Source organism: Adiantum capillus-veneris, chromosome 6 (assembly GCF_014529385.1).
Source record: "Adiantum capillus-veneris isolate H3 chromosome 6, ASM1452938v2, whole genome shotgun sequence".
In the NCBI taxonomy this organism is placed as follows: domain Eukaryota; kingdom Viridiplantae; phylum Streptophyta; class Polypodiopsida; order Polypodiales; family Pteridaceae; genus Adiantum; species Adiantum capillus-veneris.
Window position 1 is genome coordinate 100,815,630 of NC_140936.1, and position 19,310 is coordinate 100,834,939.

Here is a 19,310-nt window from a genome sequence, read left to right on the forward strand (position 1 = left end):
GCGTGCCGAAGTAAGTGAGTTCCGCCACCACAGGATCTGCATCAGAGGAACGTCATCGACTAGACTGTTCAAATTTTGCCATGATTCCACAATCTTGAGTAAAACGCTTTTTGTCGATTCGTTCCACCCTAAAATGTCGACCTTTACACCATGCTGCTGTGTATGACTTATACTACAACGAACAAAGATTATGAGTGGCCGTTCAAACGTTTATAAATAAAGTCACTTGCTAGTCATACATTGCAAACTTACCTTGGTCGCGCAACCCCGAGAGTACTCCCACTCTTCTTCAGTCACTTCGTCACCGCATTGTTGTGCGCTTTTCAATTGGTTGTGCAACCATCTTAAGCTCATGAAGGTTGGTAGGCTCTCCAGAACCGCTGGATAGTGCATCGGTGGTCGTCTTCCCCGTCTCCACTCGATTCGTGCCCTTTGTCGCTCTTGCTTTGCATCCTCATATTGTGAAATCCACTTTTGCATCACTGGATTGTGAAGCATGCAAAATCGGTTGATTTTAGCCTCTAGATCTTCCGTCATCTTCTTCTCAACACCGAGATTGCACATGACAATCCCAGATATGCGCTCATCATCTATGGTTCGCCATAGCGTGTCCCGGGATTTATCAAATCCGTCTAGCCACTCTCCAATGTACACTAGGGACTCTGATACCAACCAACCTTCTGCCATGCTACCCTCCGGACGTGCCTTTTGACGCACATATCCCTTAAGCGTTTTCATGAAACGTTCTAAGAAGAACATCCATCTAGAATGAACTGTGCCAGCTATTTCCACCTCATCAACTATGTGAACAAGAAGATGCACCTGAATGGTTAGCATTGTAGTAGGAAAATGTTTCTCAAACATGCACACAAGCTCCGCAGCATTTAGTTTGGCGAATGGTATGGAGTCTACGTTGATCTCCTTTTGTGAGATCCATTGCACCAGCTTTGCAAGTTTGTAGATTGTGTTACGGATGTCGAGAGACAAACATCCCTCAATGGCAACCGGTAAAATAAACTGTAAAGTATGTGCAGCAATGATATTAAAGTCCACATTTTATGCAATGATATTAAAGTCCACTATGAACGTACCTGACACATTTTATGCCAATCGTGTGACTTCAAACCGGTAAGCTTTCCTTCTTTAGTAAAACACGTTCGGAGCGAGTGCATTACGCCAGTGGGGGTCCGCAAAGATCGAATGGTCTCTTTTACTTTGCGTTCTTGGGCTCCTGTGAAAATCCATGGTGCTTTAGGGAGTTTTATCGATCCATCAGACGCTGTTTGCGGCCAATATTGCTCCATACGATCCACATTTCTAAGGTCAACTCTAGCTCCCAAAGTATCTTTCTTGCCAGTCAGATGGTCCCATAGTAGATTACCCACATTCTTGAATATGTGCATTGGATCGAGCAAGTGATTGATCATGAGTCGGGGCCAGTATGGTAACTCGTACCATAGAGATAGTCTCTTCATCCCTGGAGGCAATCCGTCATCGCACATCTCCTTCTGCTCTAACCATGCTTGTGCAGACATCCTTGGTGGCTCTCTTCCCAAAAAGCCGTCGCGTAACACATGATTCTCTGGAAGATACGCTTGATGACCTTCGTAGATTTGCTTCTTCAGTGAGGGTGCCCTACGTGCATTCAGTCTAGGTCCACATGTGACACATGCTCTGTATCCGCTTGTTTGAAGCCCTGCATGTATACACATGATAATAGATCAACTATGGGAAAAAACAAGATTTACAGTGTATGAGTGAGGAGTGTCAATAGATCACCTGAGCATTCTGTTAGCCCGGGATAGTCATGCATGGTCCACATTAGAATGCCTCTGATCAAAGCATTCCGTCGTCCTGTGTGTCGGCTCATATCCACCACCTCTATGCCAATCCACAATTGTTGTAGCTCTTCCAATAGTGGACGAAGATACACATCCATATTCCCCACTTTATATCGCCCTGGCACAATCAAGCTTAGCCATAGGTGCCCCTTCTTCATAGTCAACCACGGGGGAATGTTGTAGTTGACGATGACAACGGGCCATACACTGTAAGATGTTGATCTTTGACCAAATGGATTTACGCCATCCATAGCCAGGCCTAAGCGCAAATTTCGAGCTTCCCTGGCAAAATCCGACCATGTTCCATCTATATGTTTCCACGCTACGCAATGTGCAGGAATTCGTAGCACACCATCCGAAGATTTATTCTCCTTATGCCATGATGCTAGGGCGGCCATGGACTTACATTCGAAGAAATGCTTGATACGAGGAAGCAGAGGGAAATGTCGCAAAACCTTTTGTGGAATTTTTGCCCCGTGGAGATCTACTCGATATCTTTCGGAATCACATTTCGGACACTTCTCCATGTCTATGTATTCCCCTCTGAAAAGAATGCAGTCATTAGGACAAGCGTGGATAGAATTGTAATCCATCCCCAAGTTTCGCAAAATCTTTCTTGCTTCATCTCGGGAATCTGGCATCACATTGTCAGTTGGTAGTATGTGCTCTTTCAACAATCTACACAACATAAAAATATGATACAGTCGTGTAAAAATCTATCAGATCATTATACATTTAGAGTTTTATTAAAGTAAACTAATTGTAATAGATCACCTGAAAAGCGCTGTGACGCTAGTGTCACTCCATCCAAACTTTGCCTGCATGTTGAGAAGAACCAGGAGTGCTTTCAATCTAGACATACGTGCTCCATTATACAATGGCGTATCGGCTTCACTTTTCATATCATCATAGATAAGCCTTTCTGAATCCATGATCGTCTCGATCATTTCATCAATCTCGGGCTCAAACATTGCCTCGTTGGGAATGTGCTCTGCATGATCATCCCCCGAGCTGTCAGAGGCTACATCTTGTGGCCTCACATATGCTGCTTGACCAAAGCGCCTGCGAACACGTCTATTGGGTTGCAAGATTGCTGCTTGTTGGCCAGCGTCAGAGTCCGACGAGTTATAATTGGCAACAACTCGATCTATAATAGATGGATCGAACTCGCCAAATTCGCGAACGTGCTGCAAAGAAACACGTCTTGTCCGTCGCACAGCATGCTTGCATTGATTACAAGGACATAAGACCCTCGTTGAGAGATAGGTGTTTCGGTTGGACGGTCCCACATCCTCGTCGCTACTCATAATGAGGATAAAAAACTTATAACCTGGACAACAAATTTAATATTCTATTGGCATTCTTCGTCTTATCTCTCTCTCTTTCTCTCTCTCTCTCTCTCTCTCTCTCTCTCTCTCTCTCTCTCTCTCTCTCTTTACCTCACATTCTCTAGTCATGTCCAATCCCCGCACACCTCGTTCTAGAGGTGCACGGAGATCAGAACCACCGGGTTATAATCTCGTCTTTATTGGTCAATACCTATATTTGTGGGTACAAGAAATCTACACACCCACATCTACATGATACTGCATGTAGTGGACAAAACCCCTTTGCCTCTTCTCTAGCTGTAGCACTTCACAACATCTTAACATCTTTTCACAGTAGATCTTTTCACTGTTCGTCTAACTCTAAACCCTAAACCGTAAGTAATTCTTGCGTGGACTCGATCTAACGTAAATAAGCGTAAATCTAAATAAACGTAAATCTAACTAAAAATAAACCTAAATCTAATTTAACGTAAGTCTACATCTAACCTAATCTTTAACGTCTTTTGGGATAGTTTCCTACGACGTTAAAACTCTCTTCTTCTTGTGTGTGTGTGTGTGTGTGGGTAAACGTAAATAAACCTAAGTCTAATCTAATATAACATAAATCTAAATCTAACGTAAATTATGTTATATTAAAAACAAAGAACTAAACTAACAGGGGTTATAAGAACCTTAAAACTGATTTAACACATAATTTTTCACATAACTCGGCAAGAGTTGGCATTCTCATCACTAAAGATGTGAGAGTTAACTTCCAGCGGTGACGCTGCCTCGTCTCCATCCACATCTGACGACAGCAATTGGCCCTTTAGACCGTTCTTGCTCTTGTTACTAGCTTTGAAGTTGCTGTTGAATGACTAGAGGTTGTCTAGATGGTCATTGTGTCGGGGATGTAGTGACTCTTGCCGCCCTGAAGATCCACCTTCTTCCCTATCTTCTGAAGACATTTCACCAGTACTTTTGGATCGACGGAGCCCACCATGAGTGAAGGCAGCAATACCCTATATTCCATTGAGGGCTTTCTTCACCCGCTTCATGCAGGCATCGCAGTCTATGGAGACCTAAATCTAATCTAATATAACATAAATCTAAATCTAGCGTAAATAAACGTAAATCTAGTTAAAAATAAACCTAAATCTAATTTAATGTAAGTCTACATATAACCTAATCTTTAACGTCTTTTAAGATAGTTTCCTACGACGTTATAACTCTCTTCTTCTTGTGTGTGTGCGCGTGTGTGGATGTGTGTGCCAATAAAAAGAGATAATTGGTATAACCTTTCTATCACCCATGCCAAGTATGATAGATTGATTATGCCATTTCCCTCTTGAATAATAGGTCTTGAGTTCAACTCCTCGTCGGCTAGATCTTTAGGTCTTTTAATTTTAATTAGTTTCCTACGACATTAAATTAGTTTCTCTCTCTTTCTCTCTCAATGTGTGTGCGTTTTTTTGGATCGTATGCATGTTTTCTCTCTCTTTTCCTCTCTCAATGTGTGCGTTTTTTGTTTATGTATGTTCTCTCTCTCTTTTCCTCTCTCAATGCGTGGGTTTTTTGGTTATGCATGCTCTCTCTCTCTTTTTCTCTCTCAATGTGTGTGTGCATTCTTTGTTTATGTATGTGTGTGTGCGTTTTTGTTTTTGTTTGTACTCTCTCTCTCTCTCTCTCTCTCTCTCTCTCTCTCTCTCTCTCTCAAAAACACTATGTGTGTGTGTGTATGTGTGTGTGTGTGAGAGAGAGAGAGGGAGAGAGAAAGAGGGGAAGGGAACATGAGAATGAGGAGAGGGAAGGAGCATACCTGGCTCTCCTTCCTCTCCTCGTGTGTGTGTGTGTGTGTGTGTGTGTGGAGAAGAAAAAGAGAGAGAGAGAGAGAGAGAGAGAGAGAGAGAGAGAGAGAGTGAGGGAGAGCGTTACCTGCTCCTTGCTTGAGGGCGCCGAAAAACTCAGATCTGAGATCTGAGTTTTTGGGTGCGCTCGGTTATTTTTTTTAGCCCAGCCGACGTCGCTATGAGCTCATAGCGACGTCGGGAAATATTTTTTTTTAGCGTCGCTGTGTGAACGTCGCTAATATGAATAGCCTCTTGTAGTGTTGGTCCATCTAAGCTCTCAAACACTCAAGTAATTGGTGACCTATATATACTATATCAAAAGCATGATATACAAAAAATTAACATTATGCTAGGTATCATACATCACTCTCCGTGAGATTGTCTTGATTGTCCTTGACGGTTGGCATATTTGAGTTTGAAATCTCACTTAATGCCTACAAAGCAAGTAACCCCAAAACAAACAAAAGTATGCAAATATTTAACAAATATATATATATTACTCACTATGGTTTATTGACAAGAAATTACCTTTCTCTTTCTTGGTAAAATTTCATTCCCTTGCTTCATAAGATGGTTACCCTTGATCTTATTTTTCTCTCAAGAAAACAAGCATGTTAAAAAAAAATTTATAGCAAGAATCATGAAAATTTCTTTAGTTACCACTTACCATCATAGTATTGAGACTCACAATTTTTTTCTTTCCATTTTCTTGGATAGATGTTTGATCAACCTATGCCATATGTTAAAAGATAAGTGTCTCTAGTAATTGCAATGATAATTACATGCATAAAATGAGAGTAGAGAGAGAGGAAAACCAAATTGTTTTTTGCATCTATAGATTTTTTATAAGGTCATGTGTGTATGCATGCGTAAGTGTGTGTGCATATATATATATATATATATATATATATATATATATATATATATATATATAGAGAGAGAGAGAGAGAGAGAGAGAGAGAGAGAGAGAGAGAGAGAGAGAGAGGTCATGTGTGTGTATAAATAGAGAAAGAGAAGGAGTGATCATCTTAGTAGTGTTTTGAGAGTACTTCATAGAGAGAGAGAGAGAGAGAGAGAGAGAGAGAGAGAGAGGTCATACGTGTGAGTGTATGTGTATTCGTAAATAGAGAGAGAGAGAGAGAGAGAGGTCATATGTGTGAGTGTATGTGTGTTTGTAAATAGAGATAGAGAGAGAGAGAGAGGTCATATGTGTGAGTATGTGTATAAATAGAGAAAAAGTATAAGTAAAAAAAAAAGTATTTATGTGTGTAAATAGAGAAAGAGTGGAAAGATCATCTTACTAGCGATGGCGGTGGACAGTGCAGGTGCACGCAGGCGACTAGCAGAGGCAACTAGCCCATGAGCTGAGCGCAGCTAACGACCTAGCCTGCAGCAGCTCAGTGTCGGAAATTAATCGTCAATGCGCCAAGCGGATGATCAGCGCCTGCCGGCCATAATCATTTAATTAACCATGCGAATATTGCAAAAAGTAGAAACTTGCGCGCAGGTCACCAGGCATGGGCAGTGGCGCGCGTGGGAGAACCAGGGAGACCACGGGGGGAGAGAGAGAGAGAGAGAGAGAGAGAGAGAGAGAGAGAGAGGGCAGAGAGGGGTGTGCACGAGTCATGATGAGAGGCTAGCGCTGATTGGTACCACGTGGATCTGTAGCCTAAGAGAGGGGAGAGCAGATCGGTGCATCATGGCTGGGGGAGAGCTTTAATTTCAACGATCTTCAATCAAAGGCTTGTAAGAGTTGTTTTGCACCTACCCATAACCCAATATTCGAAAAAGGTTTGCCTCAGCTTAGCCTCATGCCGGTTAAAAACTAAACAAGCTAATAAAATATTGAACCGTACAAAGACAACAGCAATGGCAAAGAAGCCTGCACCCAATACTTTTGTTGGGAACGAGAGGACCAACATGGCGTGCGATGGAGTGGATTGCTGGAAGTCGAGTGATCTACATGTCGCCAGAAGTTACAAAGTTAATGATAGAGAAATTTGGTGCATTATTGAAACGTGAATCTGATGCTTTTCAACGCGAGCACGACTTAGGGATATCATTCCGGGAGAAGAGCACCACACATTTTACTAATTTTAATTAATATCATCGCAGTGCTACTAAAAAGGATCATAGATCGAGGGGAAGTAGAATCACTCAAACAATAGAGAAATCAGAGAATTTCCTTGGTTGACATGTATGCCAAGTTGTTGAGTGCCTTGTGTAGCTTGTGGAAACAATAGACAATCAATGAGCAGGAGAAGGTTCCTTATGAGCAGTGACGGTCAATGAGTTTGAACACTTATTAAGATCTTCGATGAATTTTCATCTCGATGCTAATATCTTGGAGTCGATTGTTTGCATGATATGCAATGTTGGGTAGGGCCAAGAGGATTGAGGCCCATTGAGAGAGGTTGACATGCTTGGGGATGGAAAATGATCAAGGTGTGATGGTAATATATATTGCATGCCAAGTGTAGTGATCTTGGATTAGATTGATTGCACAATATGCCAGGTTGATGAAAATTTTTAATTGGGTTGTCAATCTCTTGGACTATATTTTATTGTACTTATGCCATATTGGGTAGGGCCAAGAGGGTTTGGGCTATTCTCAATGAATGTCACTGTCAATTTGATGAGAAACTGTTGTGCGAATGATTGAGGAGAAAATAAGCTCCAATAAGCATGAAGTTCTTCGGTAGGCTTGATAACTATGAAAAAGTAGTATGGACTTCATGTATGGAACGTTGTCAAATTGAAACATCACTAAGGTGTTATGAGGACTTTAGGTGTATGGTATGCTGGAAAAGAGACTTTTTTTTTTGAAAATTACCAAAATACCCCTTTAATTTGTGGAAATTTCCAAAATACCCTTCAAATTTCAAAAATTCCTAAAACACGCTTGTATCTATTTTGGTCATATTGATCAAGCTTTATTCCTTTTTTGAATTTTGACAATTGAGATCCATTTTTTAATGCTTAGTATATAATTTTTCACAGAGTAACTAGCAAAAAAAGGTGATTATGTCTAAAAACAATGAAGCGATTCATCTCCAAAGCCCACATAAAGGAATCAAATTCTAGTTTTAGCATCTTGTATTGATAGACAATCCCTCTTCGTATGAAAAGCTACAAAACCGCTTATCATTAGAGAAATTTACTCTCACTGCGAGGGGTATTTTGGGAATTTTGGAAAATTTGAAGGGCATTTTGGGAATTCATGACAAAATATTGGGGGTACTTTATGAATTTTCATAAATTAGAGGAATATTTTGGTAATTTCCTCTTTTTTTCTATCGGATGCAAAACCAGGACCGCTCTCAAAATTCCTCCACCTAAGCTTGCATCTTGAAGTCTTCGGGTAAGTTTTTATCTCGATTAGTATAGCTTGGACTCAATTGATTGCATGATATGCAATGTTGGGTAGGGCGAGGAGGATTCAGGCCCATTGAGAGAGGTTGACATGCTTGGAGATAGAAAATGATCAAGGTGTGATGGCCATATATTGCATGCCAAGTGTAGTGAGGGTTTGGGTCAAGAGGGTTTGGGCTATTCTCAATGAATGTCACTCTCAATTTGATGAGAAACTATTGCGTGAATGCTTGAGGAGAAAATAAGCTCCACTAAGCATGAAGTTCTTTGGTAGGCTTGATAACTATGAAAAAGAAGTATGCACTTCATGTATGGAACGTTGTCAAATTCAACATCACTGAGGTGTTATGAGGACTTTAGGTGTATGGTATGCTGGAAACGAGACTCTTTTTTTATTGGGAAATTTACCAAAATACCCCTCTAATTTGTGGAAATTCTCAAAATACCCTTCAAATATCAAAAATTTCCAGAACACCCTTGTATCTATTTTGGTCGGATTGTTCAAGATTTATTCCTTTTTTTATTTGACAGGTTGGGTAGAACCAAGAGGATTTAGGGCATTTTACTATTTTTAATTAATAACATCGGAGTGCTACTAAAAAGGATCATAGAGGGGGAAGAATCAATGAAACAAGAGAGAAGTCAAAGAAGTCAAGGTGTGGTGGTTGTAGTGATCTTATATTAGGGTGATTGCACAATATGCCAGGTTTCTTCGACTAGATTTATTGCACGTATGCTAGATTGGGTAGGGCCAAGAGGGTTTGGGCTATTTCAATGAATGTCACTCTGAATTTGATGAGAAATTATTGCATGGACATCATTGAGGTGTTATGAGGGCTTTAGGTGTAATATGGTATCCCGGGAAAGAGACTCTAGGTTTTCTTTTATCAGATGCGAAACCAGGACCGCTCTCAAAATTCCTTCACCTAGGCCTGCATCTTGAAGTCTTCGGATAAGTTTTTATCTCGATTGTCGTAGCTTGGACTTGATTGATTGCATGAAATGCCATGTTGGGTAGAACCATGAGGATTTAGGGCATTTTTTGTAACATTTAATGCACTTAGTAGCTTGTGTGTAGCGCAAATTGATGACATAGTGAGCATTTCATTAAGAACAAGTTTATGATGAGCATAGAGAGAGTACTTAATTTGAGAAAGCAACCTAGAAAATTACACCTAGCTAATTTGGCATTGGCAATACTTCCCCATATTAAATGATCAGTTTAACATGAAAAATCATTTGGGAGAATTAGATATTAGAATCTCACTTTGAATTAGTGATCTTGGATTAGATTGATTGCAAAATATGCTAGGTTAGTGACGTTTTAAAATGAGTACATATTGAGCATATTTTGGCTCGAGGGGTGCACTAGTTCAAATGAAGGGGTATTTTTATCCCCTTTGCTTTAGTTTTCCAAAGACAAGAGGAATATATATATATATACGTAGGTTGTGACTTATGGGTATATCTATTCAAAATTCTAAAAAACACACATCCGTTTGTCATGTTATTGCAATCCCATTATGGAGCTTAACCTAGTGCATTCACTTGTGACTTCACCTTTCCTTCCTTGAATTTGTTTGTATACTTTTTGTTGGATTCAATATGAGAGCACCTCCCCAACTGCAATCAGGGTACCCATGCTTTCATCTTGAAAGTTCTAAAATGTTTTTCTTAGATGCAATATGACATGGGCATGTTCTTGATGGCCATTTTGAAGGAAATGTTGCCTGTCAGATGCATACAATGATGGGAATGACATCTCTTGGAGTCTATTGGGCCAAGCAATTGTAGGCCATTTTTAGTCGAACAGGGGTGGAGCCAGGAAGCTTTGGGTTGTTTTCAACTGATGCAAATCGACGGCATCCCTCCAAATGCAACGACCTATGCTTTCGTCTTGAAGGCATGTGACACTACACAAGACGCACATATGGGCAACAAAATTCACAATGATATTTTTAGACAAGGCTGTTAACGTTAATGTTAACGTGGTGAGTTATAGTGTTTTAAAAAAATGACTGTCAAAGTTAGGTCGGACTATGGTTTTCGTTTTTTCTCATCGCGCAGGAGCTGCTGGACGATGTCTGATCTGCGCGCGTGCATTGAGTGATTTACTGGTCTGCAATTCTGGTGTCAGCATGCTGCAATCAGCTATCTCCAGTGGTCAGTTGCAACGCAAATCTTGGCGTGGCTCATATTGGTCTGCAACCTGAGGCACGTTATTCTTCTCTGTTCAGACAATCTAAGGCTTGGGAATCTGAGAAGTCCTTTGAAGTTTTGGTAAGATTTCTTGAATTAGCTCTGTTGAATTTGGGTTTTTTCCAGCATCGTGATTAGGGGTGATTCTTTGATTAATTTCAAGCCTAATGTCTATTGGTCCAGAGAACTATGTCATTGACCGGCAACCTATTGTGACATCTATCGAGAGAGTGTGACTGCCTCAAATATAGTGAAGGCCTTGCATTGTTGCGGCTTCCAAGCTTCTCGAAATCTGCATATTGCCTTTTGTTGGTGCTAGAAGGTTTCGGGACACAACTCTAAGGTGCCAGATCTTGTCATTTTAGTTCTCTTTTTGAATGGTTTCTTGCTTTTGTCATCACTACGAGCAAATTTCAATTATAGTCGATCACTTGCTTTGTATCATTGCGTTTTTGTCCCATCAACAAACTAAGTATGGTAGCTTTTGCTAACTGAAATCAATATTGTAGAGTTAATTAAACAACTTGTAGCATGTCACAAATCTGGGTGTCAGTTGGTCTTGGTCATCCTCGGTAACTTTCATGTCTAGCCGTTGCTTGTAAACAAAGCTTTTGTAGAAAGCACGCCTATTTTCATTAGCCCATGAATAGTAGTCTGATTTGTCTATATGTCTTGCATAATGCCACATATCTTCAATTGTTCGTATGTACGACCCTAAAACCTCACTGTACATTATAAAAATGTTTGAGAGCTGCTTGGCTTGCTGCTTTGTAGCATATAGTGAAGCCCCCACTTGACATTTGTCGCAAATAGGCCCTACCCATAAGGGCCATACTTGCAATGAATGCATTCAAAGAATGGCATTCGGAGCCAAGTGTGCATGTTATACATGTCCTCAGATTGGCCAAGTCTAATAGGTCAATTTTAATGTGAGGAATGGCGTTTAGATACTAGTACCTAGACTACATAATGATTATGTACTTGCTTGGTTGGATCTCTTAAAATTCATCGTTTGGTAATTTTCAGTCAACACCGCTAATGGATCCCAATGAGAAGGAATTGGATTCGGATCTTCTAGATTGTGTGATTCGAATCCAATCATTATGTGATCAACATCGGACATCTGTAAAATTTCAAGATGATCTCTTGAGGATTCTCTTTGAAGGTTTAGATCCAAATGTCGGAAAGAGAACAGTGACATCCCCTGAGAAGAAGTGCTTGGCATCGCTCTTGGTTTGTAAGCCAAGCAATTGGAATGGACGAGTAGGGGAAAAACAAATTCCATGCAACTTTTCTCAGTTGTTACGCATGTACAAAGAGAAAGGCATGGTCACCCCTCAAGAATGGAATCTTTGTGTTGGCACTGAGGATACTCCACATGGACCTCAAGTGTTTGAGCCTAGCATGGAGGATGCATACGAGGGTGTTGTTCTAAAGTGTAGATGTAGTATGGAAGGCAATTCTTCAACTTTGCAACGTGATTGTAGTACGTGTTGTACAAAATGTCCCCAATGTAGGAAGCCAAGAAAAGAAATGATATCATTTCAATATACCTCCTTTATAGATCAATTGCAATTGATATGTGGCAGTGAGTCATTTTGCCATGATTTTCTCGCCACGTGGAGAGAGAGAGCACAGTGGCTTGGCAGAGAAACATGTGACTATCCATCACATATTAATGAGTTTTGGGATGGGGAAAAGACAAGAATGTACCAAGATTTTTGGAATCCAGATGTGCATTGGGAGGCGCCAATGATTTGCAATAATGAATGTTGCAAACACTCGTACAAGGCTTTTCCAGAAGACTTAAGAAGTCCTGAGCTACTATCAGGATGGAGAGAGGATCTCCAAGAGTATCGATTCAAATGCTCAAAGTGTTTTAAGGATATTCATTCTCAACGAAGAATGATACAGGTACATTTTTTTCCATCTTTAGCAATGCATATTTGTATTTTGACTATTTGCATGCACTTTTGGTTAACTCAATGATTTTTTAAAAAAAAAAACAAAGGGAGATCCGCGCAATTTCGCTCTTATGCTACATTGGGATGGCTTTCAAGCCGCCTCTACAATGGTAAAAGATAGTGCTGTGGTTGAAATAGTGGTGCTAAATGGGGGTAAAAGATCAATTGTGGGATCTTTGCCCGTATTATTTTTACCCCTCTCGCATATGGACTTGGAGAGAAAGCATAGTGACATCCTTAACGCTTTCTTACATCCCTTATTTCTTGATCTAGAAAGATCTTTTTTGGAGGGTTTTGATGTGAACTATGCTTACCTTGCGAATGACATTAGTAACAAAATACAAGGTGGAAGAGTGACATTGAGGAGCATGCTTATGCTATGCACAGGAGACCATCCTGCACAGTGTAAGCTAGGACAGGTTAAAGATGGAGGGATGAGTTTCTGTAGACGGGATATTCCAAAGGCAACACTTGTGAATGACCGCTATGTCTATGATGCAAATCGATATCAAGGTCGATATCCTCCAAAAAAGCGGCATGCCGAGGACATGTGTAATAGCATAAGATAATCCAAAAGATGCATGACAAAGGAGAGAAAGGAGGAAGTCCTTAGAGATGGAGGCCTATCCAGTGAATCTAAATTGTGGAGGCTTTTTCATTTATATGGGTTTGATATTTCCAAGGACTTGGTTTATGATGCGATGCATGTTTTGTCTTTGAACTTATTTCAAAAGTTTTTAAGGAAGTTGATGTCTGAAGCCGCAACGTCTATGAAGAAAGAGATTGATAAGGCCGTGAAAGAAGTAGAGAAAGCAATTCCCAAAGCTATTGTGAATAGCAGAAGGTGGCCCCGTAATCCTTCTCGCCATTACAAGATGTTCAAAGCAGAGGAATGCCAAAAGTTCATTCAGTGGTGCTTACCTCATATCTTGAATGTGGTTCATGGCATTTCAAAAGAGGACATTGTCATTGGGAAATTATTGATTGATATTTCACACATGTTTTTTGAGTGCACAAGATGGAAGGGTTGGACAAAGAATGACATTGAAGTTTGTCGTTCTCTCTTTCTTTCATGGCGCATCTTATCGGAGGAATGGGAGGGGCCAAATAGCTCTTCTTTAGAGCATGTTGCAGGTATGTTCTTACTTCTGGGCATTTTATTGTGGTTTACAATTTTGAGTTGAAACAATCAATAAACATTTTGTCATCTATTCTTTTTTATAGGGAACGGTGAACTTCTTGATGATATCTTGAGACATGGATCTCACGATTGCCTTTGGTGCTTTTCATTTGAGAGGAGCATTTCAGGCTTCTTGAGTATACATACCAACAACAAGGCAAATGAGATATCATACACGAAGTTTCATAGTCGCCACTTGTTTACAAGGGTATGGAAACAAATGAGTACCGAGAACGCTGAAACAAGGTGCTTCGACAGAGATCAGATGTTTGTACATTCATTCTTTTTTGGTTCTTCCGGAGGGTAATGAAGATGGAGATTATCCGAAGGAATGTGAAGATTGGCATAAAAGATGCATTATGCGAGTTTCATCGGAGCGAAAAGCGCAAGATGCATGGAATGCATGCCGTAGACTTCTCCCAAGCATTTGCAAGCATCTAATAGACAAAAAGGGCATTGTAGTTGGTGGCAACAAGAAAAAATTCTTTACACTCAGCACATTCGAGAAGGAGTCATTGCTAGCCATCTATAATTGGGTGCAACCTTCATCAAACACTTTAGAGACAATCCGTTATGGTGGTGTACTATGTTCAAAGGCCTTTTTGCATGAATGTAGGTATGCAATAGGTGATTATGTGGTTTTGGAAGACCAACCTTCTCAACCAAGTAGATCGGAAGAGATCGTATGGAGAGGACATTTGAAGAAGTTATTTCTTCATGAACAAGGGGGGGAGATTGAATTATTTATGACTGTAGAGGCTTTGTTGCAAAGAGATTTTATAATGGATGAGGTGACAGGCCGGATGCCTTTTGTGCATAGAAGCGAGAAGGCTAACACCATTCTTATCATAAGGCCGTTGCTTGGGTAAAGCATAAGTTTTTTTGGCTAAGATCTACCATCACTGAAATGGATATTATGTATGAGTTGAGTGGGCATAAGGTTCGCAGCAGATTGGTGTGTTCGGGGCAGCCAGGTTGTGTTCCACCATGGCCAGAGCTGGGGGATCTTGTACTTGCATTCTATACCGATTCTGAGATGAGAGAAGCTTTTGTCGTAGAAGTCGACAACCATAACAAAAAAGCTATGCTCTTTTGGGCTCATGATCACCATGCGAGTGCTTTATGGTTTGATTGGAATTTGATTGTCTGTGTGCTTCCGAGCTCTTCTATCGAGGTACTTTTCAATGTACGTATTTTTTCTTCCTTGGCTCATATTTTGAATATGCAATTAACTTTATAATTGTTTCTTTTTTTAAGGTGGCAAGAGATGAGAATCTTAATGCATAGCAAGGATAAATCTGGACATGAGGCTAGTGATGTTCTCTCAACAACAACCAAATCGTTGTACTTTTTGTTCAATGGTTTTGTCTCAATTGGTCCACACCATGGGACGATCTTGGGTCCCATGAAGTTGGCTTTGAAGTCTTAGGTCCCATGCAGTCTATAAAATGGGTTTGCATGACGACAGGGTAACTAGTTAGTAATGGGTTTTCAATGGAGGTTTCTTTGCAGTATACAATATAACATCTCTATCTGGATAACGAGGTATCTTTGGATTGCGCTTATGAGGGTATTTTGGCTTCCATTTACTGTGAGTTGTAAAACAAGAGCTCTATGTTGGGCCCTTGTTGTGGCTTTGTATTTTGGTCGCTACTATTCTTGTGATACAGTTTTGATATCTTTTCATCATATGAGTTTTTTATGCTTTGAGTTGTGGTCCTGCATGGGATAATGGGAAAGGATGTATATTCTAGAGAACCTTCAAATTTGTGGAATTGTAGCTTGCATTGAATCGATATGGTGAGGTGTTTTTGTGCTGCTTTTCCTTCAACTTGAGGAAGCATTGTTAATGAATAGTAATCAAGCAACAACAAGGTCAAATTCCGATAAAATCGACAACGATGCTATGGAGGCGCATGTCTTCTAGCCTCAGCCATGGGAGTTGCACCTCCTCTCTGAAGCGAGCTTGGAAGATTTTAACCGCGCAATGTCAGACCCTTGTGTTGGTGTCACAGGTCCCAGGGTTTTCTCAACGATCCGCCCAACGTTTTCAGCCTCCACCAGCAATCAACGTTTTCAACCACTAACACCAGCATTTTCAATTCCAGTCTTAGCCTCGCGAGAACCCGCATCCTTTGGTTGCAGATCCTTCCCAGATTTCCCATCTACTACCAGATCAGCCTAGCGTTTCAGATTCAGCAGACCTCAATTAACCTTTTGCAATTTTAGCCCAGATCAGGCAGCGTTTTTCATTTCATTCCTAGCCCGGTGAAGCGGTTGCAGACGCAGGCCGCGGTACCGCCATAGTAGAGCAAGCAGGCACCCACAGGTCCCAGTGTTTTCTCAATGATCAGCCCAATGTTTTCAGCCTCCAGCAATGAGCGTTTTCAGCCACTACCACCAGCATTTTTAATTCCCAGTCTTAGCCTCGCGATAACTTGCATCCTTTGGTTGAAGATTGTCACGTGACACATCTAACCCTAAACCCTAGCGTTTTGCATTTGCAGAACAACCGGCGACAGCAGAAGACCATTTCAGTCCTAGCGTTTTTGAATCTGCATCATACCCCAGCGTTTTGCAGATTCACCGCGACGGAACATCAAGAACCACCAGCGTTTTCAGTTTTCAGCCTTTAGCACTCCCAGAACAACCCCCGAATCTCGCAGGTCTCACCTTCCCACAGCAGATCCTCGCCGCAAGGTCAGATCCCGCGCAGTTTGCACTTTCAACCCGGAAAACGCAGATTTCAGCATCCACGTTTTGAGCGCGTCGCCGTCGCATCGTCGTCATCGACATCGTCACCGACATCGAGTGAGAATTCAGCAGATAAAGATTTGCAGATTTCAGCCAATAGCGTCTTCAGATTTCAGCCCGTCTCGTCGTCGTCCTCATCGTCGTCGACATCGTCGGCAAGTCCAAGCATTGTAGAGATTTGTGCAATCATAAGTAGACCACTCTCGCCATACAGAGTGGGGCCTTCGGAGGAGGGTTTTACAATGTCTCTGGTGTCGTATTCTCTTCTCTATCTCTCAGTCTCATACACTTTCACGCACAGTGTCCATTCACTTTGTTTGTGTCCATTGCACTCTCTCATTCAGAACGGAAGGCTCTCCCTTCCATAAGAACAAAAGGAACCTTGAGCATAGTTCGGAGCACTCATCTTGAGCAAAGTTCAAACATTCATTCCGCTGCACCTTACACAGATCCTCGCCAGATTCCCCTATCTAGTACTAGACTCGCCAGATTCCCCATCTAGTACTAGATTCAGTAGACCTCAATCAACGTTTTGCAATTTCAGTCCAAATCAGCCAGCGTTTTTCATTTCAGCCCTAGCCTCGCGAAGCGGTTGCAGATCCAGGCTGCGGTACCTCCACAATAGAGCAAGCAGGCACCCACAGGTCCCAGCGTCTTCTCACCAATCAGCCCAACATTCTCAGCCTCCAGCAATCAGCGTTTTCAGCCACTACCACCAGCGTTTTCAATTCCCAGTCTTAGCCTCGTGAGAACTTGCATCCTTTGGTTGTAGATCCTCGCTAGATTCCCCATCTAGTTCTAGATCAGTCTAGCAGACCTCAATCAGTGTTTTGCAATTTCAACCCAAATCAGCCAGTGTTCTTCATTTCAGCCCTAGCCTGGCGAAGCAGTTTGCAGATCCAGGCCACGGTACCGCCACAGTAGCAGATCCACAGCAGAGCATCTAGAGTTTTCAGTTTTCAGCCTTGACGTTGTCGTCATTGACACCATCGTCGTCGTCGTCGTCAACATCATCATCATCATCGTAGATCCCATCTTGACGACGACACCTTCGTCATCGCAGATCCCTATCTTGACGATGATACCTTTGTCATCGTCATCGCAGTGTTGGACTTGACGACGATACCATCGTCATCATCGTCACATTCACCATCGTCATTGTCGTCGTTGTCATCAGCGATATCATCATCATCGACATAGACTAGCAGTACCCGTCGTCGACATCACCGTCTTTGACTAGCAGTACCCGTCGTCGACATAGACTAGCAGTACCCGTCGTCAACTTCACCGTCTTCGACATAGTACCGTCATCGACTTTATCGTCGTCGACAATGATCCTTAGTACCTTGTCGTTGACTTCATTGTCTTCGACATAGACCTCGTCTCGACCTCACTATCTTCGACACAGAACATTTTGTTGACATCTTTGCTTTCGATTATAAGCCAAATATACTGTTGTGGCATTTACGCATCAGGTAAGTTTGGGTTTTTTTTCCAATAAAATATTAATGTTGTGGTATTTTCCCATCCAGTAAGTTGTGCTCAATATCATGACTCATCACTGCATAAAACATAACCGTAATGTTGAAGTAGTGCATCAAATGTGTATAACTTGGAGGTTTTATTTTTGAATGAACTTCATGTTTTGAAGGATGAAGCGTTAATCCAAAGTGGTTTAATGCTTATGTATATTGTGGAAGTCTACCAAGGATTGTACTCCATTGGTAAGGTACTTTCAACGTTTCATGGAAGGTGAGGGTGGGAAGAATTGTCGAAGAATGGTCGATTCTTTGTAGGTGAAAAATTGGTTTTTTGAAGATGAAAAAGGATTGTATTGTGTACGGATTTTATTGTGGTATTCTCACAAGAGAATAGTTGTGGTTCTTGGGTTGTATCCTTTTTATTACTCGTGGTTGATGGAAATTTCTTCAGCAATAGCTCCAGTGGGAGCAGCTTGTTGTCGTAGGTTGTAAGGTGATTAAACAATGTGGAAGTGTTCTCTACATCAAGTTATGTAATGATTGCGAGTCTCTTCTTTGTGCGATGATGTTTAATGGTATGGTGAAGTGCTTTTGGGGTGCATGATCTACAAAATCTTCTTTTTGTATAGCAAATTTTGAAAGAAGAAGTGTGGTTGTTGTGGTTATTGTTGCTTCCTCACTCATAATGATTTGTGCTTGGTTAGTAGGATGTTTAAAAAGTTAAACTGGGTTTGATGGTTCCAAGAGCTTTCAGTCGATCCAAGTTGAGAATTGATGATACCATGAGCTAAAGTTGATGTGTTCTTAAACATGTGTGATAGGTTATTAAACTTATACAAAAGAAAAGTTGAGAGCTTTAAAAGCTTGTGTCAGCTAATTCTTTACTTTTTTTTTGTTAATGTGAAGCATTTTTATGATTTAATAGAGGCTTAAATTCGTACATGAGCAAAATATGTTGCATGTGTTTTTGTGGTGCTTGAATAGTTTCCTTATGCATCATCTCACAAGATATTATGCTTTTTGGTTTCTTTCATGGTTCTAACATCGTTCTCAACATTATTTCTCGGTGAGTTTATGACAATGCAGATTAAGTGAACGGAAGAAAACTCGCACCACAAGGCCCATTGGAGTTTTTAACCCAACATATTGTAAACAACATACTTCAATCTAATAGAGCGAAATTGCTCTGAAACTTGATAAATGTAACTCATAAGTTTTAATATACTGTGGCAGTAAGTAGATTTGTGGGGTTTTTCCTTGTTTTCCGAAGGGTTTTTTTACTCACAGTTAGAGATTTTCATCAAATAGGGCTTTCAAAGTTATGTTTAGAGCATTGCTAGCAAAGCTATATAAAAAAGCATT

At 40.9% G+C, this 19,310-nt stretch overlaps 1 protein-coding gene, 1 long non-coding RNA gene and 1 pseudogene across 3 annotated transcripts; all 3 read left to right on the top strand.

The window, feature by feature from the left end:
• Positions 1-10,363: 10,363 nt before the first annotated feature.
• Positions 10,364-19,200, top strand: LOC147455976 (uncharacterized). The gene is made up of 3 exons (XR_015188426.1): positions 10,364-10,650; positions 10,753-10,912; positions 19,035-19,200. It is a non-coding gene; the product is annotated as an uncharacterized LOC147455976 (long non-coding RNA).
• LOC147455977 (uncharacterized) lies at positions 11,608-12,558 on the top strand. Its single transcript, XM_086514579.1, has one exon. It carries the CDS (start codon positions 11,608-11,610, stop codon positions 12,556-12,558), a length of 951 nt encoding a protein of 316 aa, XP_086370705.1.
• On the top strand, positions 14,062-19,016 carry LOC147455978 (uncharacterized; annotated as a pseudogene). Its single transcript, XR_015188425.1, has 2 exons — positions 14,062-14,887; positions 14,971-19,016. The product of XR_015188425.1 is annotated as an uncharacterized LOC147455978 (transcript).
• Positions 19,201-19,310: the final 110 nt, after the last annotated feature.